The following is a 13,418-nucleotide window of genomic DNA, read 5'->3' on the forward strand; positions in this document are numbered from 1 at the left end:
TCACCTCGGAAGCTGTGATGTCGGCATTAAAGCAATTTTTCCGCTACATGACTCAAATTAGGGATTTATGAAAGTGATTATTAACTTATGTAATGATTCTAAGAAAAAAAGAAAAACACTTGAACAAAGGGTCATCAATTAGTGAATGCACATATTCAGTGTGGGTGGCAGGGTGGCCTAGTAGTTACCGAGACCATCCATAGTGGCGTAGCTAGGAATTATGGGCCACATGCACAGGAGGGGACTCTGGGCCCCGCTCCACTTTCCTTCCCCACACCATCATTATTCCATCTATGACAAACATCTGTGTCTACCCATCCACAACCAAAATGCACCTCCACACATTCATTTACTGATCAATTATTGGACACATCTCTAATTAGGATTATGGGTTCTGGGCACTATCCTGATAGAGCTAATCGGCTGTCATAACCGTTCTTTCACCAGTATTTCCCCTGTTAGAATTTGTCTAGGGAGGACAGTTATGTTTTAGGCTGCTCAGGAAAAAAGCCTAGGCAAATTATATCCGTGGTTGTTCCAGTTTGTCTCAGCTAACACAACACAGCAGTTGCTGTATCGTATTTTTGAGAAAGTTTCATTTGATTTTGTAGATTTCAACCAAACCTTGTTTCAAAACCAGAGCAGTGTGAAATTAAACTGTAATATCTTTATAAATATACACTTGAGGACCACAAAAGGCATTGTCCATCCAAAATAAAGTATGCATCAATAGCCGAGTGTCATGATGATGTGTCCTTGAGGAAAAAAAAACTGAACCTCCTACCTGCTCACCCATTGTAAGTTGCTCTGAATAACAGCAACAGCTAAATGCATAAATTAGAAATGCTGTGTATGTGAGAGAGTCAAAATGAAAGAGTATCATCCATATGTGGTAAGTATGGAGAGAGAGTGGGGGGTAGCTGATGATTGATTAGTGTATTTAATGCATTCCATTAGTCTGTCTAATAGCCTATGGGAAGACTTGTGTGTACTGTGTACTCTGATTGAAGTGTAAATGGAGGGGACCGCGGCAGCTTGCCAAAGTGACCTCAGTATTAAATGTTTTTTTTAGCTGAAGCCCAGCCAAACTGTTAGATTGCTGTATTGCTGCAACTGATCCATGTCCTACACACTGCATTAGGTCACCGGAGATTAGAAATGTCTTTGTCTTGACCAAGAATGTTAAACAGCTATTACACAAACAGACATTAAGACTCTAAAAAGATTACATAGGCTATTTGCTATTTGTAGGTGCAGAGTCACCCTTTTAGTTCAGCGGGAGTTTCATCACACTGTGTTTCAGCCAGTGAGCAGACACATGGATCACAGTTCAATTAAAGTCCCAAGGTCGTGCGTTTGATGGCGTCACACACAAAGCCGTCCCCCGGACCAATTCGTCTTTGTTAGCGGCGCATGTATAATGCTCTCGGTTACAAAAGACGGATTGGTCGGATTGTCCTGTCAGGAGTCTCGGCAGACCGTGTCTTCATTTGAATTCGCCCTTCAATCAATTAAATCAATGAAAGGAACTAATCAGAGAAGGGACAAACAGCATGGCGGCACGCTCGATTTCACATACATCGCGGGTTACGGTGACTTGCGGGATAACGTCGTGGGAGAACGACATTATGTGGGCATTCAGTGGTGTCATCGATCCACTAATTAGGACAGAGGCAGTCTGAATTCAAACATGTTGCTGGATGTGAATAATTAAGTGCTTCCAGCATGCAGTTCTTTCCTTTGATGTTTTTTTTTTCCTTTGAAGAGAGTCCCACCATATCCCTACCCCCTAAAAAGCCAGCTATATCTGCAACTTGTTAAAATATTAATCTGTAGTGACTCACCAAATTTAGTGACTCCAGTCCTCAGTGAAATGCATGCACTACTGGTGGGGGTGGTGCAATTCACAGCGTTTATGTTTACTCCCTCACTGTGACTGGAGGAAAGCAAGCTCCCTGTCAAGTTTAAGAGAACATTACTTTACATAAAATATGCTCCAATTTCACTGAGGATTTTCAGAAACCCATTGAAGTGGTTCTATAATAATACATGGTACAGAAGCATTATAATACATCAATAGGATTGATGGTCAGCTGGTTGCCTGCGTGCTGCATCCAGTCCCTGCAGCATTTAAAGCCAGTCCCCAGATCACTGTCTGATCTATATTTACAGTAATATAAACAATATGAACTGATTTGAACCATAATTTCTGGACCTTTATGAAATTCATAAGACTCGTAAATCCTGAGGGTGGCCTTGGATGGTGCCACAGGTGCCACCCCAGAAATACAGCTAATTGGCTGATGTTCAGGGGATTTAAAGCAAGCTGCAAGAGGTTTATCAATGTTAAAGTTATTTGTGGACAGAATTTTAGATTATGGTAGGGAAGGAATAGTTATTATGAGAGCATAAATATGAATTAGATTCAGATTTAATAAACAAAGTAAGCATGTATCATTATTTATGACTAACGAGTGTCTAGTTAGCTCCAAAGCATAAGGATGTATCTGACTTCTCTAAAGATGTTTTCCATGTAGTGAAATGGCCAACTGTGTAAACTAGCTTCACCTAGACGTTGTGGTTATTAAGAACCTTTTTGAAATCGTCCTTCAATTGCATATTAAGCTAAATAAGCTTAAATGGATTCTACTTTAGTCATTTTGTAGTGATTAGTGAAGTCTACTGGAGAAGTCACAAGGTAAATTTCCCTTGTCCTTAAATCAAGGGGCAGCTGGGAAATGCTGCACTAAATTACTTAAGCTTTGTTTTTGTTTTCACCTCATTGTCTAGTCCAATACCTGCAGGTAATGACAAATGTACACCGTGCTTTCAAATCAATAAGTGAAATGTGTTTTGTTTTTCAGGCATTCTTTACAAAGGGAGTGGAGAGAACCAGTTCATCTCTCTCCAGCCACCTGTGATCTCTACTGTCATGGGGAACGGGCGGCGCAGAAGCATCTCCTGCCCCAGCTGCAATGGGCAGGCTCAAGGCAACAAGCTGTTGGCGCCAGTGGCTCTGGCATGGGGCATTGATGGAAGTCTGTACGTTGGAGATTTCAACTACATCCGCCGCATCTACCCATCTGGCAATGTCACCAGTGTCATGGAGCTCAGGTAAGATCAAGCAGCTCTTGTTGTTGGGAATTGTTTTCAGAAGTACAGATTACATCAGATTTGTTTGATTTACAAAACAGGACAATTTCAATGGGCTTTTTCGTTTCTGATGAAAAAAAAATGGTTCCAGGGTTCCTGTGCAGGGTATCTAAAGAAGTGTTTTCTCTGTCTATGACACTTTTTGACTCTTAGGCTGCGTCTTTCATCAAATGGTAGGAAATGGTTAGGATACAAGGACATAAGATGATACTTCATTTCATTATTTATTAGTATTTTCTAAAATTTGTTTTTCATCTCAAGCTCCACATGACAAAAAAACTATGCCACATCCTGTAAGCCACTAACAACATAGTAAAAAACAATATTGTTTAAAAAACCTCAAGTACAGATCAGTTTACTTATATACATTTTGGATCCCACTTCACATTTCTACACTTAGTCTTCAGTGTGGAGAGGGTGCTCATAAACTTGACCCAGAATAGAGTGAGATTTAAAATGGGCTTGGAGGACAGAATTTCAGTCATACACATCCTTTCCCTAACCATACAAATTTGAAATCTTTTCCCTATCCATCTCCATAATTAGGAAAGACATCCTGTCTTCAGCGTGTAATTGAGATGATTTACACCCTCATGCCAAGTTGGCTTCCCTTACCAATGACTCTCATTCGCCCAGTTGGCTGATTTCAAAATGGCAGATGTTGATTTAATGTACATTGCGCCATCATCCTCCCTGAGACACATACTTGACAAATATATGAAGCATATGATCACGAGACTGTCTCCCAAAACCTTGGTGATTAGTTGTACATCAAGTCGGGGTGTGTAGGTGGTCCAGATCCCCAGACCAGCTAGGAAGATCCAGGAGGGGAATGTGAATGAGAAACGCTCTCCCGTCCCACAAGAACTACCGCTGAGGTGCCCTTGAGCAAGGTGCCTCACTCCCAATTGCTCCAATGCAGCTGCTCAGTGACCAGCAGTAAAACACTGCGGTTGTACCTGGCAGCTCTCATGTGCGTAACTGTGCGACTGTGAAGCAGGATGCTGCTGAAAAGGAGCATGCACGCTCAGCAACCCTTCCCTAGATAAATAATGGTTTAAAAAATAGTTTGTTTCTCCAAGCAGCTCATTTACCATGTTACAAGGAGAGAGATATAAAATGCTAGTGTGCACTTGTGTTATATTAAATTTAGTTTGACATAATAGACACACTAAGGAAACCATAGCCCACATTAGATGGCAACTGTTCGACATAAACCAGTAGAAGTGGAGAAATTGCAAATTTCTTTGTGCAATCTATTATCTTCATTGGTTGCAGAATTGTACATATGCATTTGAAGATGGTCTCTTCCAAGTATGCAACATTTTTTGTAAGATCCGTATAATGCATGCTTGTACTATAAAACCACCAAAACAAATAGAATTCCCTGAACCTCTTTCAACTTCTGCTGCTGCTGTCAGTGTAGAGTCTGTATTTAGATACTGGCTTCAGTGGCCTGGGTAACAAGTAGCAGAATCAATATTTCAATATGAGGTGGTCAAATTGAGAAAAGCAGTGGTAATACAGGATGACACTTTATGGTGGGAGAAGTACTTATTTTCCTCTCTGTGGGTTGTAACTCTTAGCCACAGTCCCTCTCCACTTTCTGCCAAACAAATCTTCATTGTCTGCTACTTTTTATAGTGGTTGTCTGGATTCTTTAACGGGATACTTTGACCTTCTGAATTTCAGCTGTTTATTTTTCCTCACTAGACACTTGTCATACTGTAAGAAAAAGGCTTTGTATTTGTCTTTTACTTTCCTATCCGCAGTCGTTAGCTGTGCCCCATGGTTTCAATGAGAAATGCTAATGATGCTGATAAGGCTTGTAGCAAAAAAGCAAGGCAAACCTAGTAGCTTATTCATACAGTGGCAAAACTGTGTGATGAGGCAAATAACTAACTGAAATTAAAAATGTAAAAGTATCCCTTTAAGATTTAACGATTTCATAATCTTGATTTCTTCTCCCTCTTTTCCTGCTCCGTCTGTACCTTGCTATAGAAATAAAGACTTTAGACACAGGTATGTGCATTGACTTCGTGCATGTTTTCTTTGTATTCTCCATACTGTTTCTGTCGACACATTTGTGGACAGCATCTCTATAAATATAACTCCTTCTTTTACTGTCACCATAGGTCCTAGGTATTTACCAGTTAAATACAAGGTAACAATAGAAAATTACCAAGTAATTACAGCTTAACATGTAAACAGTAACAAAGTCGTCCCCCACAAATGATGCAGACTTGTAGTGAGGCATTAAGTAGAAATTATTTTGCCTCATATTTCTTGATTGTATGCGGCAGGGAAAGGGGAAGACGAGGTGCCATATGGCATCCAAGATATTGTGCATGATGTACTGACAATGTAAGTTTGCGGTGCCCCCTTAGGCCAATTAGTACAATTTTAAAAATAGGGAAGACAGCAATGAGATGCATCATTAGACTATGTTTTGTCAAAGTCCGATCAGTGGTGTCCGAGACATTGTGCATGACATAGAGACGGACCGGGGACCTTACAGCTGTAAGTTAGTAGGTAAATACCTAGAAATCACTGCCAAATTACTTAAACACGTGTTGTTATTCAGTTGAAGTTACAACATTGTAATTGTCACAGGTTTAGAAATGGTAACAGCCTGAGATTAACATAATTGTGAGGGAATTAGAGTACACTATCTCAGAAACACCTTCTCTTTTTCCCATCAATTCAACTATGAAACAGTTTCTGTGTAAGTAGTGGCAATTATATCAATAATGACCTTGCACTCTGATAGAACACTTACTTTTCCTCTAATTTCATGGTGCATTTTCTTAAACACTGGTTACATTCATACAGGTCTGCATAAGTATTCTCATTCAATCTCTGCTAAATGATTGTACTGTATGCATCAATATATTACTAGGAAATACCTTCTAAATCGCCTTGGAAATGAAGGCAAAACAACTGCATTTAGAGGGTGTTTCTTAGTAATACATGGTATGAATGTACCCAGTATTAAAAAAAAATGTTTGGTCTGTCAATTATTAATATAATTACCACAACTGAATCAGTTATGGTAATCAGTTGAACTGATATGTAAGAAAAGATAAGTTATAGGAAAATGTGTTCTTCAAGTATTTACCTATGTAGTTGTAGCTGTAATTACTTGGTAATTTACTTTACTTACCAAGTAAATATCTAGTACTCAGGGTGACTGTAAAAGGAAGGTTTAGCAATATATGTTGTGTTGAATTTTTTATAGGAATTTGATGGCAGCCAACTATTTTTGAGCATTTAGCTTGACTCATAATAGCTGTCAGGTTTTATGACTCCATCTTCATCATTTTCCAAAGATGTTTCATTGCCACATTTATTTTGCCATCACATTGTCCACTTCCTAAGCCAACCAGTATTGACTGAGGTGCCATTAAACTAGAGTACACCCAGCGAAGCTATGTTTATGACTCTAGTGTACAGCAAGCTATTTTTCACATTAACTGCCTGTGTTTTGAGCTCATTAATGATCCTTAAGCACCTGCTTTGTATGAATTACTTTGCCTCAGTAGAAAAGGTTAATTCAAGTTTCTCAATTCCTTTAATTGGCTTTCTTAAAGTCTAAATTTCAGTCGATCCTGTGATTCTTTTAACTCCTAATCCTTGATGCATTTGCTAACTCATTCTGAAGGGGTTAGATCCATTTTGAGACTGTTTAAATGAATGCAAATGAGCAGAACCAGATGCAATGCCACCAGTTGTTGCATGTTGTTAACAGAAGCCAATCATTTTGGTAATTTCCAAAGGCTTCTCCCCACAGGGGAGTGATAACAAATGAAATGATCTGGCACACTCCAAAGTTGTCATCTATGCTTTGTTATCTGGAAACCCTACTTTTGTGGTATCCTGTTAAATTCTCTTTGACTGCCATCTTCACAACTCTCTCTGCCTCGCTTTCTCACTCTCTCTCTCTTTCTCTTTTTTCATTCACATTTTTTCATTTCACGTTTCCCCTCTGCTGTGGAAAATCACACAATCACAATGTTAAAAATAGATATCATTCCTCTCTTCGTTTGATTATTTGCATGACAGTTTAGTTGCTAATTTTAAGTTGATAATGAGGTGTACATCTAGGCTGCCACTGGATTGAAGCAGTCAGAAAGTTACACTGAATTAACTGTTTACTGTCTATGTGTGAGAAAATCACATTCTGAATGACAATTGACAACTGAAATGTTGAGTACATAACCTGATTGAATGTGGGCATGAACTTTCTGCTATCCCTTTAATGCAAATGGAAAATACAGGAGTCTGAAAAAAGGTTACCTAATCTCATTACACATGAGATTATATATACAATATAAGATAGTATGCAGCACTTCCCATCAGGAAGATCTAAGAGGTTGAATAAATTAAAGTGAAATAAGTGTTTGCAATTTACCTTGGCCACACAGATTACACAGAGCTGTTTAAAATCTAATGCATACTAAAAACAATGTTGGCACTTTGGAGAGGTGTAATGCCACCAGGTGTTTACAATCCTAGTATTAGTAGAATTAATTCTTGACTCTGGAAGTTTTATTCAGACAGAAAATTAAAAATTTAATCTGGGTAGGTGTCAGTTGGGTTACACAGTCTGTTTGAGGCATTTCACTTAAATTATTTCACTCATCATATTTTCAGAGTAAATTAGTCATATTAAAGGATTATAAATTGGAAAACAAAACAAAACACAGCATCTGCAATTATATAACTCAATTATTCTTCCGAACGCAGCAACAACCCGGCACACCGGTATTACCTGGCAACTGATCCAGTAACGGGACAGCTGTACGTGTCAGACACCAACTCCCGGAGGATCTACCGACCAAAGGCCTTAACCGGGACCAAGGACCTGCAGTCGAATGCAGAAGTGGTGGCAGGAACCGGAGAGCACTGTCTGCCCTTTGATGAGAATCACTGTGGCGATGGAGGCAAGGCTCCAGAGGCTTCTCTCACTGGCCCCAAAGGTATCATTTAAAACCAATGAAGACGTGGCACTCAAATGGAGGGGCGGAACGCAGTGATGAGTTACTCAGTTATGAATGGCAACTATGGGATTTTGATTTATGTGCCCATTGGGTTCTGTGCCAACGCTGGGCCTATTGATTTTCATGGAGGAATTTTGGCTCTGGATCATGTGTTGAGGTGAAAATAGTGAGAATCAAACCAAAGATGCTATTCTTAAGAGACTCAGGAAGCCAGGTTAATGAAGGCTTTGTCATTTTCTGCAATTCAAAAAATTCTTTACCCCAATAAGTAATCAGCCAGATTTCATCATAATTAATTTTGCTGTATTCCACTGATCACCTTTTCATATATCCAGTCCATAAATTTTTTTAGTAGAAATAGAAATAATAGTTTTAAATATATAGTAAATAAATATTTTAGTACTATTTATTACTTCATTATTCCTATTCATTTCGATGTTCTTTCAAACTGATTATTGTCATCTCTTGTGTAGGTGAGACTTCCATGCTATTATTATTAGCACAAACTATCCCCAACCTGTTGGTCGCATTCAGGTAGCACATCCTAGCCATTTGTGGTACGAACGCTCACTTTGCCATGAATTCTTCAGGATGAAAAAGGCTGAGATGATATTTCTTCCGCTGGTCGTTGCCTGCTCTGAATGCCAACTCTAATGGCTCAGCTTCAGCTGGGTTTTAAAGGTTTGAGTGAAGGCAATCTAAGGGAGCGACTCTAACGATGGAGTGGGTGGAAGCCGAGACCAGAGAAGAAACAGCAGATGGCTCCATTTTTTTCCTCCCCTCAGACATTTGCTGAACTCTGCTCAAAAGTGACACTTTTCATCTGTCTGAGAGTCTCAGACTGTCAAATAGCCAGCTCCCAAGGATTCACCGTGGGCTCCCTTGGCTCGTCAATGTTTTAGCAGCAAGCAATCTTGTGCAGACCTAGCCACAGGTCAAACCAAACCACTCACCTTCCATGGCAGCTTTTAAAGACTTCATTTCAAAATAAATCATACTCTGGAGATAAAACTGGAGATAAAGCTGATTCAGAACCTTTTAAAAGTGCCAAAAACAAAAGAACGATCCTCCACCATGCATGCATCTTCCTGAGATCAACGGTTTTCATTCTTTAGAATTAGATCCAAAACCACAGCGTGTTAAAACCACTTTTCAATGTGGAGGGTGAAAAATAGTCTAACTGCATGTGAGGTATAATTGAATTCCCATAGGTGCTGGTCTCTATTAAGCAGCACAGTGACACAGAGAGATGTGGAGGCTGGCGTGGCCTGCTAATGTATTTTCCCTGTGTGGGACAAATGGCTACCGCAACTCCACACTAGATCGGCTGCAACTTGCAACCCTGAGCTGACACTCAATCATTCAGACAATTTAGTCCGCAGTTGTCACCATGGCAACTGCCTGTCTTTCACCCCTTTCATCTAAAATTGGCCAAAGCTGTCATTTCCGCTCCCTCGCTCATCCATTTCTCAAATGGAGTGCAGATTGTTGATGATTGCTGATGTCAAAAATTTCCCAAACGCACCACTCATTGACACCCCCACCTCCGAGGTCCTTTTTTAGAGCTTAGGGTTAGAAGATGCGGCAAGTGCGCATATACCGTATGAATACAGCCTTTCCCACTTCTGCCTGTGAAATTATTTAATACCAGAAAAGCAGCACGTGAATTATTGATGGCTGTGCTTTTTGCAGTGACCTGAATAATGGGAAGGCAAGCTCGACACATGTATCCGTCGTGTTCCGTCCACTGAGTCATGCAAGCAGAGATGCAGCACGTCTGCCACATCTTCCTGTTGTCACTTGAGTTTTTTTTTGTTTTTTTTTCCTTTTTTTTTTCATGCTGCTGCCCCACTCTCATCTCAACAGGCATCGCTGTGGACAAGAACGGCTTGATTTACTTTGTGGATGGCACCACGATCAGGAAGGTGGATCAAAACGGCATCATCTCTACTTTCCTGGGTTCTAACGACCTCACGTCTGCCCGCCCTCTGACCTGTGACAACAGCATGGACATCAATCAGGTGATTTATACACAGAACCTCCAAACAGCTGTTAACCCTGCCTACAGGCTCTCACAGGGCATGTCACAGCGCCACCTGGTGGCTTCCTTCCCCACACACCCACCCCACCCATCCATGACTCATCATGGACCTTATGCGGTGTTATATAACGGCGTATACATTACATGCACACTAGAACGAATCCATTTATGAATAATACACTTTTGGGCAAGTGGTTTTCAAGTGAGAGCAAGACATCTGAGAGCATTTTTGTTTTTGTTTTAGAATTTACCTCAGCATCTACATTTTAGACATTTAGCTGATGTTCTTATCCATAAAGAAATCCAATGACTTCAATAGTAAAATGAGGTAAAATCATCAACATTACAAGGTGCTAGGTGAAGAAACAAGAGCCAGGGAGGAAATTTAGTTTGTTTTTTTTTCCTTTTTTTTTTTTTCCTAAAGACAGGAGCATTTTCAGTGAAAGTGAAGAGGTAAAATATGGGAGAGGAGGAGGATGTGATTTAGGCAGGAAACGGAGACATGAAGTGTTTATTGAAGAGATGAGTTTTCAGGTCACGGCGGATGATAGGGAGTGAAGAATAATTACTCTTAGTCTTGGGGGCTTGTTTTGATGTGGCTAGAGCGGATTTATATTGCTCTACAAGGAACTTTTTGGGTTTAGGGCAGTCACACCACACATGATAACGAAGCCGCACTTGGTTGTTCACCACAAATCAGACCTTTTCTTCAGCAGTATAACGCCCTGTTTTGTCCAGTTAAATTTACTATCTACCTGTGAATGAGGTGGTATAAAAGTAGTGCCCTGCCACAGCATTATAGGTTATAGCACTACAATACCATGAAACCTCTTCCACAGTACAACTGTAGCTCTCTGCTCTCAAACATTTATATCCTTCCTCATTCCACTCCTTTCCATTAACACTGAGTTTCCAGACCAGGCGCAAATGAATAATGAAGAAAATAAAAACCAAGAAAGGCTTTTATCGTATTAAAATGAATGTGTTCATGACATACTGTATATCTAGTTTGTACAGAAGGTGAATTCTGGAGCGGATTGGCCGTTGAGAAGGAAATTGCCGCAGGATCACTTTCTCCTACCTCTTGCCCATGTGCACCATCAGACATGACATTGGGCTTTTTCATTTGTCCATTTACATTTTAATTAGATTGCTGCCGTTCTAATCCAGAGCAGTTTACAATGAGTGAAACAGTAGAGTAAGCCTGAACTGCTAGATCACCAACACTACACAAGAAACAGTACAAACAATCAATCGTTTATTGTTTATTGTTGATCCCCATTAGTCGATGCACAAGCGACAGACTAGTCTTCCTGGGGTCCATTTAAAATATCAACACTCAACAGAAATCAATAGTAAGGATTGCAAGGGTCAAAACCACATCACCCTGACAATAGATATCACAAATATCCTTGTATCCCATGTAGGATAGCACATTGCTGGGCAATAGAAATAAAAGCTAAGGAGAAAAGTTACGTATTTTTTTTGTTTTTTTTTTAGACAAGTGCATGTTTAGTGTAAATACAAGAGGAAGAGAGGGATGTGAGGGAGGGGAGGGGTGAACATGAAGATTAAAGGGAAAGAACATGAAGACAAAGGATTAGGCATGTCACTTTTTGCTAATTAACCAAGTCATTTGGTACGAGCCAGTAAAGACATGCTTTTGGCTAGACCATATGATCCTGAGGCATCCAAGCCTGAGAGCTGGCTCAGAGCAAACTAGTGGGCAGCCTTGAAGGCGGTGTATTTTATTATTACTCACCTGATGGAAAAGCACCATTCAGGAGCATTTTGACAGTTTTAATGATACAATTACACATTTGAAGGCCAGACCAGTCATTTGTGCTTTTACAATGAATCTTTTTATTCAGTGACACATTTGTGCCAAGCAGACTGTAATGGTTTGCCTGGATTATAGCTTTGGACTGTAATATCTAATACTCACATTTCCAAGATGTGGGTAATGGGGCTGTATATTTTTATGTGTGAAATATTTAGAATTTAATTTAATTTGATGCTATATACTTTATTGATCACGCAAGGGAGAAATAGTATTTTAGCCCTCTGGTTTGGGCAAGGGGTCGGCCACATCTACAACTGTCCAGCACAACTGGAGCAGGAGGGGTTAAGTGCTTGCTCAAAGTTACTTTGGCCGCACAGGGGATCAAACCCCGGCTCTCCGGTTGGGTGGGGGCGACCTCACTAATTACTAGGCCATCGTGACGCTCCATTTATATTTACATTTTAGGCATTTAGCAGACACTTTTATCCAGAGTAACTTAGAATAAGTGCAACGGTAGAGGAAGCTTAAAGGATAATACTGGCCATGGTGAATGTTAAGCCCATTTTTCAGTGTCATCTCTCCCTTCCTGTGTTTTTTTTTTTTTTTTTTTTTTTTAAAGCTGTAGCTAGAGGGATTTCATAGATGTCTTACATTTTATCTATATTTTCTACATTTTGAAACTCATAGAGGGTAAGAAACATTTTTTATTGTCATTAGCACTGATTTGTGCATCTACATTAAACTTGTTTACTTAGCACCTTATTCAAATCCATTTCATAGGAACTACAGAACTACAGGCAGAAACACTCTCTTGAAATAAAGTGGGATGTAACCATGAGGATGTTAGTGTTTGGTGAGAAATGCTGTCTAATGTGGGTCTTCCAATTTAAACAATAAAATTGTAGTGAGAGTTTTGGATGATACTGGCCAAGCTCGTCATGTTAGTCATTGTTCTGATGATACAGCTATGCTACTGTTTTGTATTAGTTACTTCCTTGTTCCAATATTTACATTTTCACCTAACATTATAGACATACCTACTATTGCTCCGTTCATCCAATATGAGCTTTCTGAATGTGCACATCAATTCAAAAATGTTCACATGTATCTGGATAGGAACTACTTTTCATTCACAAAACAATGTTTTTTGATGCTTTATCAGGCAAGGCCTAACAAAAATTTTGTAGACACACACAATCCTCTATGGATTACTTTGGAATTGGAATTTGGTTTTGATATTCTTTGGAGTTGAATGAAAGCCAATGGCAGCTAGAGGTAGGGGAATAAGTCATATGATAACTGTTTTTCTGATAATAGCGCATAAAATCCACAGGAATTTTTAGAAAAGGAGAGAGGGCATGCTGGAAACTGGGCTTAACATTCACTGTGGCCAGAATTATCCTTTAAATTCATGTATCGCCAGCCTCACAAGTCGGAGTTG

The 13,418-nt window shown here is 39.7% G+C and overlaps 1 protein-coding gene across 11 annotated transcripts in view; it reads left to right on the forward strand.

The window, feature by feature from the left end:
• Window positions 1–13,418, forward strand: part of LOC139657431 (teneurin-3) — a 119,287-nt gene that overhangs the window by 94,430 nt on the left and 11,439 nt on the right. For 7 of the 11 annotated variants that reach the window (XM_071535316.1, XM_071535324.1, XM_071535334.1 and 4 more), the window contains 4 exons: window positions 2,865–3,114; window positions 5,155–5,175; window positions 7,900–8,132; window positions 10,020–10,174. In XM_071535316.1, the coding sequence (XP_071391417.1) occupies window positions 2,865–3,114; window positions 5,155–5,175; window positions 7,900–8,132; window positions 10,020–10,174 (659 nt within the window). The remainder of the gene's footprint in view (window positions 1–2,864; window positions 3,115–5,154; window positions 5,176–7,899; window positions 8,133–10,019; window positions 10,175–13,418) is intronic. The other 4 variants (XM_071535293.1, XM_071535308.1, XM_071535277.1 and 1 more) reach the window with 1 other exon arrangement.

Source organism: Centroberyx affinis, unplaced genomic scaffold (assembly GCF_046629955.1).
Source record: "Centroberyx affinis isolate AG114_WGS23_722 - 3 ecotype Tasmania unplaced genomic scaffold, CSIRO-AGI_Caff_v1 ptg000175l_1, whole genome shotgun sequence".
NCBI lineage: Eukaryota > Metazoa > Chordata > Actinopteri > Beryciformes > Berycidae > Centroberyx > Centroberyx affinis.